Source organism: Erithacus rubecula (assembly GCF_903797595.1).
Source record: "Erithacus rubecula genome assembly, chromosome: 5".
NCBI lineage: Eukaryota > Metazoa > Chordata > Aves > Passeriformes > Muscicapidae > Erithacus > Erithacus rubecula.
The window spans coordinates 45,167,048-45,179,248 of NC_136687.1; the positions used below are offsets into that span (position 1 = coordinate 45,167,048).

General features: G+C 43.7%; 1 protein-coding gene across 1 annotated transcript in view; it reads left to right on the forward strand.

Annotated features, from left to right (window-relative positions):
• Positions 1–499: 499 nt before the first annotated feature.
• Positions 500–12,201, forward strand: part of COL25A1 (collagen type XXV alpha 1 chain) — a 298,288-nt gene continuing 286,586 nt past the window's right edge. Inside the window, exons 1-2 of the mRNA XM_079307351.1 lie at positions 500–1,290; positions 1,804–1,873. Of these exons, the coding sequence (XP_079163477.1) occupies positions 898–1,290; positions 1,804–1,873 (463 nt within the window). The 5' untranslated portion in view covers positions 500–897. The remainder of the gene's footprint in view (positions 1,291–1,803; positions 1,874–12,201) is intronic.

The following is a 12,201-nucleotide window of genomic DNA, read 5'->3' on the forward strand; positions in this document are numbered from 1 at the left end:
GCCCTCGCGTCGCCTGCCTGCGACGGTGAGTTATACACGTTTATCCTCTGCACTCTAAAAAAAGAACGGGACAACGGAGCACTCCCGTGCTTTACGCCCGCACCGTGGGCATGACAGTGCAGTCATAAACTGCCATAAATTTGCTCTGTGCTCCGGAGCTGCCCCGGCGCAGCCAGCCGCCCCTTGCAGCCCCTTCCCCGGCACGGGCGCCCCTCCCGAGGCCTCTGCCACCCTCGCCCTCCTAATTTGTGAGTCTGATGTCCCGCACGCCGCGCACACATTATGCAGAGAGAGCCCCCCCGGCCCTCCCGCCGCCCCTCCGCCTAGGTGAATAAATTATGCGGGTGAGGCGGGGATGCGGGGCGGCTCCGCGGCTGACAGCGGGGCAGCGCGGGCTGCCTGCCGCCTGCGGGCTTCCCCGCCTGGCGCGGCGCGGCTGCTGGGCGCCGGCAGGCAGGTGGAGCGGGAGCAACAAGTCCTCCGGCGGCGGCGGGGAGGGGAGCGGGAGGCGGAGGGGGGGCGCTTCCCGCCCCGCGCCTGAAAACCTCTCTGACAAGTGGCAAAGCGCTCACAGAGCACACTGCTCCCTCCGAAGGGCGGCTGGAAGCCGGGGGGGCTCGCCTCGCACCCAGCCCCGCTGCCGCTGGTGGCTCGCCGCCCCCGCCTCCTGCCGCCGCCCCCGCCGCGGGTGGGTCGCGGCCGCTGCCGGGCGGTGCGGAGCGGAGCGCAGCGCGCCGCCGCTTCGCCTTCAAAGTGTCTGAGCCGGCTGCTGGCTTTGCTCCTACTCACCGCGGCTTTTGCCTTCTTTCAAATAATTATTTTGTCATTTTGTTATTTATTTTCTCCTACTTCGTTGCTGTTATTTTTGTTGTCGTTGTTTGTAAACTAATTGCCTCCATGGGGGGCGGAGGAAAGGAAATCAAAGCTGCCGCAGCTGAAGGGTGTGCGAGCACGCTGGGGAAGAGCCGAGGAGCCGCAGGACAGGATGGCAGCGGGAAGCCCGGCGGCAGCGGGAAGCCCGGGCTCGGGAAGCCGGGCTGCGGCGGGGAGCGCTGCCCGCGGCGGGCCGGCCCGCTCGGCTCCGCGCTCGCTGCGCTCCTCTCGGCGCTGGCCGCGGCCTCCTGCGTCTACCTGGGGCTGCGGACCAGCGACCTCCAGGCCAGGGTCGCGGCCATCGAAGGCGCCCGAGGGAGCTTCTCCGCCGCCGCGCCGCTCCCGCCGGTGCCCGGCTTTTCTCTGGAGCAGCTGAACGCGATGATGCAGGAGAAAGTGGAGCGACTTCTCGCCCAGGTGTGCGGGACGGGGCTGGCCGCTGCCGTGCGCTCCGCGTGTGGCGGGCACGGGGGATGCTCGGGGCAGGGGGCGGCCGGGACGAGTTGCTCGGGTGGGAGGTGGAGGGGGGAGCGGGGAAAGGGAGCCCGCATCCCCTGGGGGCGGCGGGGCCCCCCCGACTGCTGAAGCGGGCGGGATGGGATGGCGGGGACCCCTGCGTACGCCGCCCCTGGGGCGCTTTCCTCATCCGCGACCCGTCCCTGCTCTTCCCGACCGCCCGCGTCGAGGAGGCAGAAGGACCGGGGTCACTCGGGGCGGTGGGGGAGAGACTCGAGGTGTCGGGCTGGGCTTTGTTGCTGTGGCGGTGGTGAGGTCACTGAGGCACCTCAGGCCGAGTCCGGGCACAGCAGGCACCGCTGGTTGCGCAGCCTCTGGCACAGCCGTGCATTCCAGCGGGCGGCCGCGGTCGGGAGCGCTGCCCGTGGCGGGCGAGCTCACCAAGTGCCCTCGTGTTGCTTCTCTCGCCCCCAGAAATCCTACGAGCACTTCGCAAAAATACGAGTAGCGAGAGAAGCGGCTCCAGAGTGCAACTGCCCACCAGGTAACAGACACAGCTGGGAAATCTCCTCCCGGAGGCTGGTAACTCTGGGGTGTTTGGCATCCGTGTTTTTGAAATACACCTAAGTCCGGGGATGCCTCTTCAATCGACAGCTGTTCTTGGGTGGAAAAGGTGTAAAGCCCAGAATGATTTGTTTTCGCTGTGGCCCTAGATTGGAATTAATGCTAATAAAAACCATCCATTAGGCTGGATGTTGCCAAATAAGAACACTTACGAAGCAGTTAATGATCTACTCTAGCAGAGTAGATGAAATATATAGAAACAGATGAAATATATTCTGTCTTAAATGGGGTGGTACTGAATCAAGGCACTGTGTGCTCAACTTGGGAAGTAGAGCAAAAGTCCCTAGCAAAAATATTGATCAAGTTATAACATGGATGGAAATAGGTGGAGGGTCTGTTGCAAGTTAGCAGCTATACATACATGAGCTTTTTTCAGCCTTGTTTTTTTGTAGTCTTGGTGGAAAGCAGTTTCCCTAGGAAGGAATTGCAGGTTGACTTTGGAAATGGGCCCTTCTCAGACTGCACAGTTGTTCATACATTCATGCTTCAATATTTCTGTGGTCTTTGTGCTCCTTTTTGACAGTCTGATATCTGTCAATGTTGTTTTAGCTTTAGAAACTTCTTCTGATGTATATCCAAGTTCATTTAGTATCTTTGAAGTTAAGAAAATAATGCCACTGTTTCACAGGGTTCCAGCATCCTCTGTGATGAGGCACACTGGATGCAGAGGATGCTTTGCATATCCTCTCAGTCTGTATAAAAAAAAATCTCCTTTACAGGTGGAATATCGACTGTCAGCTTAAGCTGATTATGCTTGACAGCAAGATGTGTGATAGTACTCATGTATAAGGAGTGAGCTCTCCTAATTCAGGATTCAATTGCTGCCAAACTCATCAGTCTGAAGGGACTATTAAATCTCAATGTTAAAGCTGCCACAGTGGTTGGTACACTTTTTGTGATGTCACAGCTGAGAACTGAATACTTACTTTCTGGTGTAGGAGTTGCCATGGCTATCATGGGAAGGACAGTATACATGACTAGGATTGTTTTTAAAGGGCGCATAGAATTATTCAAGTCCCAGTTAGTTTCGGTAAGGAACATTGTTTTCCTGCTGTAGTGTATATATATTTTTTTTTTCCTTTAAGGCTAACATGAGCAAACTGATCTTATTTTTTGTTGCTTAACTGCAATGAATTACAAGATGCAAGTTTGTGCACAGAAATGAGAGTAATTCATGTAGTTTGCAGTGATGCATTCTGTGACCCTGAAATGATGTTTGATGCTAAGCTCTTTCCCTTTTTCCTCTTCCTTTTTAAAATCCATCTGTTATGATATTTTCACTTACTGTTTCCTACTAAAGGTCAATATCTACTTTTTCATGTTTGGTGTTACATGCTGCTTTACTTCTTCACTACCACTAGAGCTCCACATTATACCAATTTTTATCTGACCTTTTTTCTTAAGTGTGTATTATCAAATAGATAATGAGCAACAGAATATTTCTCACACACATTGTAAAAATCCTTGCTACATGAAAGCCAAATCGATTTGGGGAACATATTTGAGGGAGAAACATTTATAAGACCAGGAAAACTTACATGAATCATTACAAAGTAAAGAAAAGTAAGTTGCAGAGAGGTGGGATTAGAAATGTGATATGGAGCTTTTCACCTCTTGGTAGCTGTTTCAATTTGGAAGCAAGTTTTGTAGTGACTGAAAGATGTTGCCATGTGGTAGCCTCATTTTGCAGTTGATGCTCTCAGGCTTGTTGCCAGTGGACAGGTGTCTACCTCAAAATGGCATCATCTTGGGAGCCTTGTCTGAGAGAGCAGGGGCTGAGTGGCACCACCACCTGAGGACAGTGCCTTCCTAACTGCAGGCATTAGGCAGAGCAGGAGGGCAAAGAGCAAATAAATTGTTGTTTTTTTTCATTTGGTTCCCTCTGTTAGAATTCCTTGGTACATCAGTGTTTTTTCTGTTGCCTGCTCTTTGCAAAGCCAAAGAGTACATTGCCTCTTTCCCACATGGTTCCCTTTTGCTTCTGTATTGTACTCAACTGGTTAACTTCTTTCCTGTGTTTCTGTAATAATATAATACTTATCTGTTAGGAATGACTTGGGAAGGCCTTCATGGTACAGAGGTGAATTTTGAAATAAATGTCTCTGTGCTGTGAGAAAGGGTCACTGCTGAATGGCCACCAGGACAGTTTCCATCATCTTTCTCTTTAAAGAGGAATAAAGATTATTTAAAAGTAGGTTACATTGTTCTCTACCAAAAGAAGAGAAGGAAGTTGAATCTACAGACAGGAGAGTGAGAATGTGGCCTCTGGTTCAGGATTAAAGTTATGCAACTGGCATAGATGTGATTAGCTTGAGATTTTCATCCCCTTTTGCCTCTCTATGGTAGAAACCTGCACGTTCAAAGGGAAGTGGGTTTGAATGGCTCAGATACCTTTGGAAGCCAGATTCACAAGCTCACAGGTTGCAGAGCAGCCTACATGTAGCTGCTTTTAATTCAACAGTAGCCTTGCATTTTGTCTAGAGTGAAGAGTGATCACATTTGTCTTAAAAAACTTTATTTTTACTAAATGTGGTTTTTCTTATTCATACGTTCTATTTTCTATTGAAGGAAATGTGTTGTGTGGTGATGTTACAGTTTTGGTTTTAACTCTGTGTGACTAAAACCAGATACTAAAGATTTTGCAAATATTTTAAAAATTACAATAGCAGGCATTCTTTCTCTTCTTAAAGCAGAGTAATAAAGTTTGAAAAGTAAATTTGTGCTGACATTCCTCTTAAATTACCTCAGCTCTAATAAGGGTGCCTACGTAAATCTTGTGCTTTTAGCTGGTGCTGCAGTCACTGCTGGTAGTTGGCCTTTTGCACATAGGACTATGAGGCAAATTGAGTGGCTAAAAGAATTTTAAGCATAATAAATTAATTTTCATTTGCCAGGTGTACTTTTTTTTGAGCTGATATTTTTCTGCTTCAAAAGATGAAGAGAAAAGGTAGGTGTGTAGGTACTTATTTCATATTTCCAAATCTTCCTCTAAGTGGCTGTGGGAGCATAATCAACTCTTATGAGGAACAGTCCAGCACCATGCTGGATACTTCTTACTAAGTGCCAAGAATTATACACTTGTGGAAAGTGTAACATACAGAAAGCACAGTGATACTCCTTATTCAATAGAATTTAAAGAATATATTTTTGGTAGATTCTTTCAGATTTTCCTTGTTGCAAAATTCTTCACATGTGAGTGTGCCTGTAGACTTCAATGAAAATGGACATATGCTTACATGTTTTAGTGATCTGATCCTTTATGTATTGTAAGGGTCAAGTTCTGACACTTGCACTGATGTCTCATTGTGTAAGTGGTCCTCAGAGCTTGCTCCTGGAGTCAGATAATGTTGACAGGAGTAGGAGTCAAATTCAGTAGTACAAGAAGTTCAGGCTTTCTCAGCAGGAAGGCTGTCAGGTGATTATGTATAGTTCTATGTGTCCCTTTTGACCAGGGACCAGTTTTAGGAAGCAATTGCTTTTTTTTTTTTCCCCTTCTCTTTTTAGAAATAACTTTATAGTGAATTTATTCCCTAAAGAAACACATTTCTTTAATTTTGCACTGGCAAAATATAAGTTACATAAGTGATGTCTTTATCTGTATAGCTATACAACACACTGTGTATGAATGTTCACTATTACTTGCATGTAAAATTATGGTGTGCGTAGGGTTTGAGGTTTTTTTTTGTTTTTTTGGTTTTTTTTTTCCCTCCCCGGAACATTAGCTGAACTTCAGTTTTGGATACCTGTCAAAATTGACTGCAAAATTGATTTTGTTTTTCTTCACTGCCACAAGTAATATTTCTTTGTTCTTTCTCTTATATGTTTCCCATCAGGAAATGTACCTTTTTCTTCCTCATGTGACTTCAGCTCTTCACAGAGTCTTTTCCTTTCTGCAGCTTCAAACTCTTTCCAGGCACAAACACTCTGATCATTTGTTCTTAGCCAGCTATTTTGTGGTGTTTTTGTAATCATGTCATCTTGATTCTCTGTTCCATCTTAGAGAGCTTTATGGTCTGGCATTTGAAGTACCTCCAATTTCACTATGCAATTTGCTGCCATCAGGTTTGCTTCAGTGTAGTTGCATGCATATAAACTCATTCATTCAGGATGAAATGCTATAAACCAAGGGGTTTTGTCTTTTTTTTTTTCTTGAGGGAATGTAGAATACCAGTTGGTCTTTTTCTTGGCTGATTACACCAGTTCTAGTGTGAAAACTGAGTTTTCACAGCTACAGCTACAGTTCTTCAGTGAGATGATGAATATGCTATATGTATTTTGATAGCAGCATGGATGACAAAAATCAGTGTATTTTCTTAAAATCCCAGTGCTATTTTTGTTGTCTTAAGCATCTAATGTTTGTTTTGACATGCAATGCAAGTACAATTTAGGTGCTCTTTCTTATTTCCACAAGAAATGTTCCCTGGAGCATTTCAATTAGTGAGACTGAAAGAATAGAGGAGAAAGCAATTTTTGGGATTAAAAGAGTCATGAAATAGGTATCAGCAGGGTATTACTCTTTAATTTTTTTTTTTTTTAATTATTATGCTTACAGTGAAGTGGTCCTGGAAATGCTGAAGAGGTAAAGAAAGTAGCGAGACCTAAGAGAAAATGTAGATAGGTATAATAAGTATCTGAAGTGATTTTTTTCCCTGTTACTGAAAAATTCAGAGTGTGCTATCTGAACCTAGCTCCCAGCATTACTTATTTCTGCCATCTCTGTATCATCTATTTGCTGAATGCAGTGCTCAGCTCTAATTTTGTAATTTTTCTGACAGGTCTCTGAGTCCCCCTTTCATACCTTCAGTGGTTTGATATTTTTCATTTCAGTTCCTAGATCAAGATGTTTATTGATGTGAAGCAACATGTGACCTTTTGGGTAGTCTGTCTTCTTTGGATGACTGCTTAAAGATACTGTTTCCTCCCCACAAAATAGCTAAATATATATTTTATTGACTAAGGGGTGACCTTTTAATTCCCTTCCCTCTGGGCAAGGAAATAGGATGTGCAGCATGATGAATGAAACATAATGTGGCTCAGAAGAGACCTGATTGACAGTGGAGTGCACCAGATTTCTCTCTTTTGTGATACTATTGATCTGAGAGATCAGTGCTGTTGCAAAGGTTGATTTCAGCACCAAACTGTTACTAACAAAAGGTTTTTCTATGACTTGAGTTGAATAAATTCAAGCTTGTGCAGTTACATTAAACAAGGTGTTAGAAGGAAGGATTTTCTGCACTAACTGCTCTTCAAGGATGTGAGGATATAATATAAGTTTTTGTATATATTCTATATATATATATATATATATATATATATATATATTTTGTATATATTCTTATACTTCCTTGTTTGTGGCACCAGTCCATCTCACACTGCTGAAGTGTCAAAGCACTTCAGGTACTGTGAGGGCTGCAGTGGGAGATGTGGCTATTTAGCCCAGTTCTGGAGTAATTCTTGTAGTGTCTGTGATTGGGTTTTGGTTTTTCTTGTTGTCTTTCTTAAATTGGGAAATTTATGCATCTGTTTCCTTAAAGGGTCTCTAAGGCTTACATAACTTGAGTTCTGTTTAGCTATACTTACGCCCTCTCCCTTTCCTTAAAGGTTAGTGGGCTCTTGGAAATGTACTGCCAGAACAGCACTGATAAATCTGCATTACAGCACTCATCTTCTTTCTCACTCTCTTCTAAATTTACTGAATGCAGCTCACCTGCCTATTTTGTCTATACTTAGCACAGTAAAAAAACCAGCTAAATATGACTGACAGAAGCTGTTTCTATAGGGCCTTTTAGGTTACCAGAGAGAATCATAGAACTAATACGTTCAAGTTACCAACCCTGTGAAATCATCCATCACACTTCATTGCACACAGACCTTGAGTCATTTTGCTAACTACAGTCTCTTCAGGGACGGCTGGTCAACACAGAGCACCTTTCCTCTTCATCATTTCAGTTGATTCCCTAAGTCAGCCACAAAAAAAGGAAATCTGTCTGTTTACTTGAAACTACAAATAAGAAGTAAGAAGGCATGGAATTACACAGGCTTAGAGAAACATTTTTCACTCAATTCAACTAAAGCTGCAGCTTGCAGTTAGAAGATACACACAGCCCAGTGAACACGATGCTGAAGGCTTGTTGTTTGGAAACTTGTGGACTCTCATGTTTTTATTGGTTAGACTTACAGTAGAGTTGGGCTTGCTTAAATTTGTCTGCTTGAGACTTTTAATGAGATTAAGTTAAGCAGAACCAGCTGTTTGTGAGAGCTTAATCAAAATAAATGTCAGGACAAATTTTCAGAACAGAGTGTCCAACTTGAAAGTGCAAGTTTTTTATAGACCTTTCATGTAAATAGTGGGTTCTTTTTGCCCCTGTAGACTTGAGCAATTTAGAAATGCTGATCAGGTTGATACTCCAGGAGATCCTCTGGTGCATGCTACTGGCCTCTGAAGGAAATGTGTCTAGGCCATCATTGTCAAGTGTTTCCTTCCAGGTGGTTGTCCTAGTTTGAAAGGACAGGTGTCTGCCAGTAAGGGCAGAAGTTTCTCTTTGGAATAGAGACTTTGGTTCCACTCCCCCTCCCCAAGTATTATAATTGTTTGAATCAAGGACTCTGAGGCAGAGATAAGGGGGTGGGAATAACAGCTCTTTTACTAATATATCTAACTGTACAAACAGAAAACAATAACAGTTAATATTGCTAATAGAACAAAATAGATAACTCGGTGTCAGTCCCTTTAGATGCAAGCACGCTGTTTCTGTGCTTAGTCCACAGCCGGATTTGCCGAGGGCAGACGGGAATGGAGGCAGGAAGGAGGGGGGAGGGGCAGCAGCAGCCACGCCGGTCCCGGGCGGGAACGGGCTGGAGCGGCGGCTCCTCGCTCACCGTGTGTGTCCGGGTGATCAGCTGTGTCCGCAGAGGCAGGAGGCTGGAACGGGGCAGATGCAGGGCAGGTGATCGCAGAGGGTCTGGCTCTGCTGTGCTCGGCCGCGTGGCTGAACGATCCCAGGCGTCCTCCTCCCGGCTCGCCGGAAACGCGAGTGCCCTCCCGGAAGCCTCAGAGGCCCCTCCGGGGGCCGTCCCCACCCACCCCTTTGTCTGGACCCATCAGGGACCCTGGGTGTAGCCCGGCCAGCTCCATTGGCATGATAATGGGAAAAATTCTTACAATTGACACAGTAACAGAAAACACTCAACCCCCAACAGTGGTTCACAACTCAAGTGTGTAGTCATTCATGGCTCAACAAGTTGTTTGATCTGCCTTAATTTTGTGATTAAGTGCTGCAGCCTTATGTAAATAGTCTCCTTAGCTAAAAATAAGTGCTGCTCTGTAAATAGGTGAGCATGTAGTGCAAGAAATTGCTAGTGCGTAGGCATGCCTAAGCTAAAATAATCTACTATTGAAATATTTCCATACATTACCTAGTTTTATCAGGCAGACTACAATTTCCTCATTTGTGAAGCTAACCACTTGCTCCATCTGTTGTGTTGATGAATAAAACTTGATTGTTTTGCTCTCCATAAAACAGCTATCAAAATATGTTAGTAGACAGTCTTGTCTGTGATGTACACTATAAAATTTACTTTGTCTGCTCCTCTCCTGTTCTTTTTTATGCATGGTTGAAGTTGTGCTAAAATTGTTTCTTGTTTATATGTGCAGATATATGTTTATAGAAAAAGGCATTTGCCTGTACTTGTGAATTTTGCATGCATTTCTTCTTGTGCTGAGAAAACTTTGAAACAGATAATGATGATGCCTTTAAAACTTTTTGAAGAATTGCGAAGTTACTATGCACCTGTCTATATTTTTTTTTTCTAGATAGAAAGGTGTGTTCTTATAGTTACCAAAGATAGGCAGACAGCCACTTGTAAGGCAAAGAAACAATAAATGGAATGAAGAAAGAGTGTAATAACAGAGGTGATAAAATTGGGATATTACTTTTTGTTGTAGAATCTCCTGAAAATTAGTGCAATTATTTCAGTGACTTCTGCTTAGGCATGCTCAACCAAGAAACAATTCAAGTTTTAAGCAATACTATTTTATCTGCACTGTCTTTAAAATTGGTCAGGCAGTTGACAGATGTGAAGAAGGTATAGATTTTATTTCATAAGGTCACAGATGAAGGTCTATTAAAATCAGTGCCTTTAGTCCAGTTTAGGTTAGACATGAGAATTATTTTAGTTTGGTTATGCATGAATATAATCTTGTAATTAATGTGTTGGGCAAGTATATTAGAAGGCTTTTTGAATGATTTGTGTATTTTTTGGCTGCTTAGGAATTAAAATTTGGAGTTTTGGGAATATGACTTGCAAATATTTTTTCATATGTGTTTACCTTTACTGATGTATTTTGGTTGGCAATACAGAGGAGAGTGGATCACAAATTACAGATCCTTGGGGAGGCTGTAAAGATGACCACATATTGAATAATGATGGGTTCTTAATGAGTCTCTCCAAGTAGCTTCCCCTCCCCTTCTGTGGCTCTTCTGCAAGACCAGCTGAGGAAATGTTGAGGAGAAGGGTGTCAAATGATCTTTCTCTTTGAACCTTGGTGCTCTTTTTAATGCAGTACACAGGACTGTATACTAGTGTATATATTTAGCAGTGTGATGGTTTTGGTAGTTTGTCACACACTGCCCTATCTTGGACACACAGAGAGCTGCCTGCCAAGTCATGGTGTCCCAGTGTACAACACAGCTCACCTCAGCAAGGAAAACCTGCAAAAAAGCAGGTGTCTGATCCACTGCATTCTGCTGACTGCAGTGACAGGTTCGTGCCAGGTGCAGCTTCAGTCTCTTGGTACCTGGGATATGCTTCCTCTGATCAGCAAGGATTTGTGAGAGTGAGGTGTTTTTCTCATCTTTATTTTCTTTTTTTTTTTTTTTTTTTTTTTTTTTTTTGTTCTTTAAAAAGAAGCTTATTAACTTGGCACTTTCTACCCTTTTAAATACTTTTAGGACTCTTAGGAGTAAGGGGCTGTAAAACAAAAGCTATTAATATAATGGAAGAGAGACTATAGAAAGTAAAACTTAAAACTGTAGTTTTGAGACCTTTGCTGTTCTACCATTTGCAGTGTATGCTCTCTTAAGACCACCCGCACATTTATTTCCCTCCATTTGAGTATTTTTAGTATTCCTTCTCTGAATATAACAGCACAGTAAAAAAAAATCATATCACAAGTATATGTTAAAGATTTAGGTTATGAATTAGGTTTCTTTGATAGTCTCTCTCAGCATATTGTGCTTAAGATTATACTGGAAAACTTATTTAAAAGCTCTTTATAGAATTGGGTGTGGGGAGGAGTGGGGCCTGTGTTTGAAGAGCACAGAAGAAATTTTGAAAACAGGAAATTGTATTGAAAATTGGAGACCAAAGTACCTTATCAGAGGTGTGCCTGCCATTGCAGTGGTGACAGATTTGTGTATCTGAGAGCAGAACAGCATCCTGTAACTTGAAGGACACTAACTGAACTGTCTAAAAGGATATTTATGGTTAAGGTCATAGCTGGCTGCAAAGGTCTTGCTTGTGCTTGTAGGACTAGTTTTGTTGCTAGGAAATGATGTGGGGTTTCTTATGTGTCAGTGCCTCCACTGGATGGATGATGGTGGGGTCCTCACAGAGGACTGCAGTGCTGAAAGTCCAAGTGTATATCTCTTAAGTTGAGGAGGTATTTCCTTCAGCTGGAACCCCTAATAATCTCTTAAGAATATGAGAACCAGCTGCTTGAAGGCACTTCTTTTCCTCCCCACCCTGTCCCCTTAGTCTCTGAGTAAGCTCCTGTTCTGATTCCCTTGATCTTAGAGGAAGCCTTGATACCTGAGCATAGGGATATGGCCACAGGGGATTAAAAGGATAAACTCCATAGCCTGTGTATTAATATTTTCCTCTCCAATCACAGAGCTTACATCCAGATGATCCCCAGTGGCATTGCTGTGACAAATACTGTTCAGAGTTGGCTGGAGAGTCTCTGTACTGTCAACTCTTCTGGTGCTTTTTATCAAATGCCCCTTCAATGTTTCCAGTGCCATTGCTGTTCTGCTGGTTACTGCCAGCTGGAGGGAGACATGTTGAAAGCTATCACTTCAGCCTGACATAGAGGTGATTGATGTACTGTTTATTTCATACCCTGCACTTTTCAGACAGAGTATAATTCTCAGTAAAAATTCTTTCTGGCTCCTAATTTGGTCATTGTACCAGGAAATGTGCTTTGTGCCCTCAAACTCAAGTGTAGACTGAAGTGGAGTCATTGTTGAG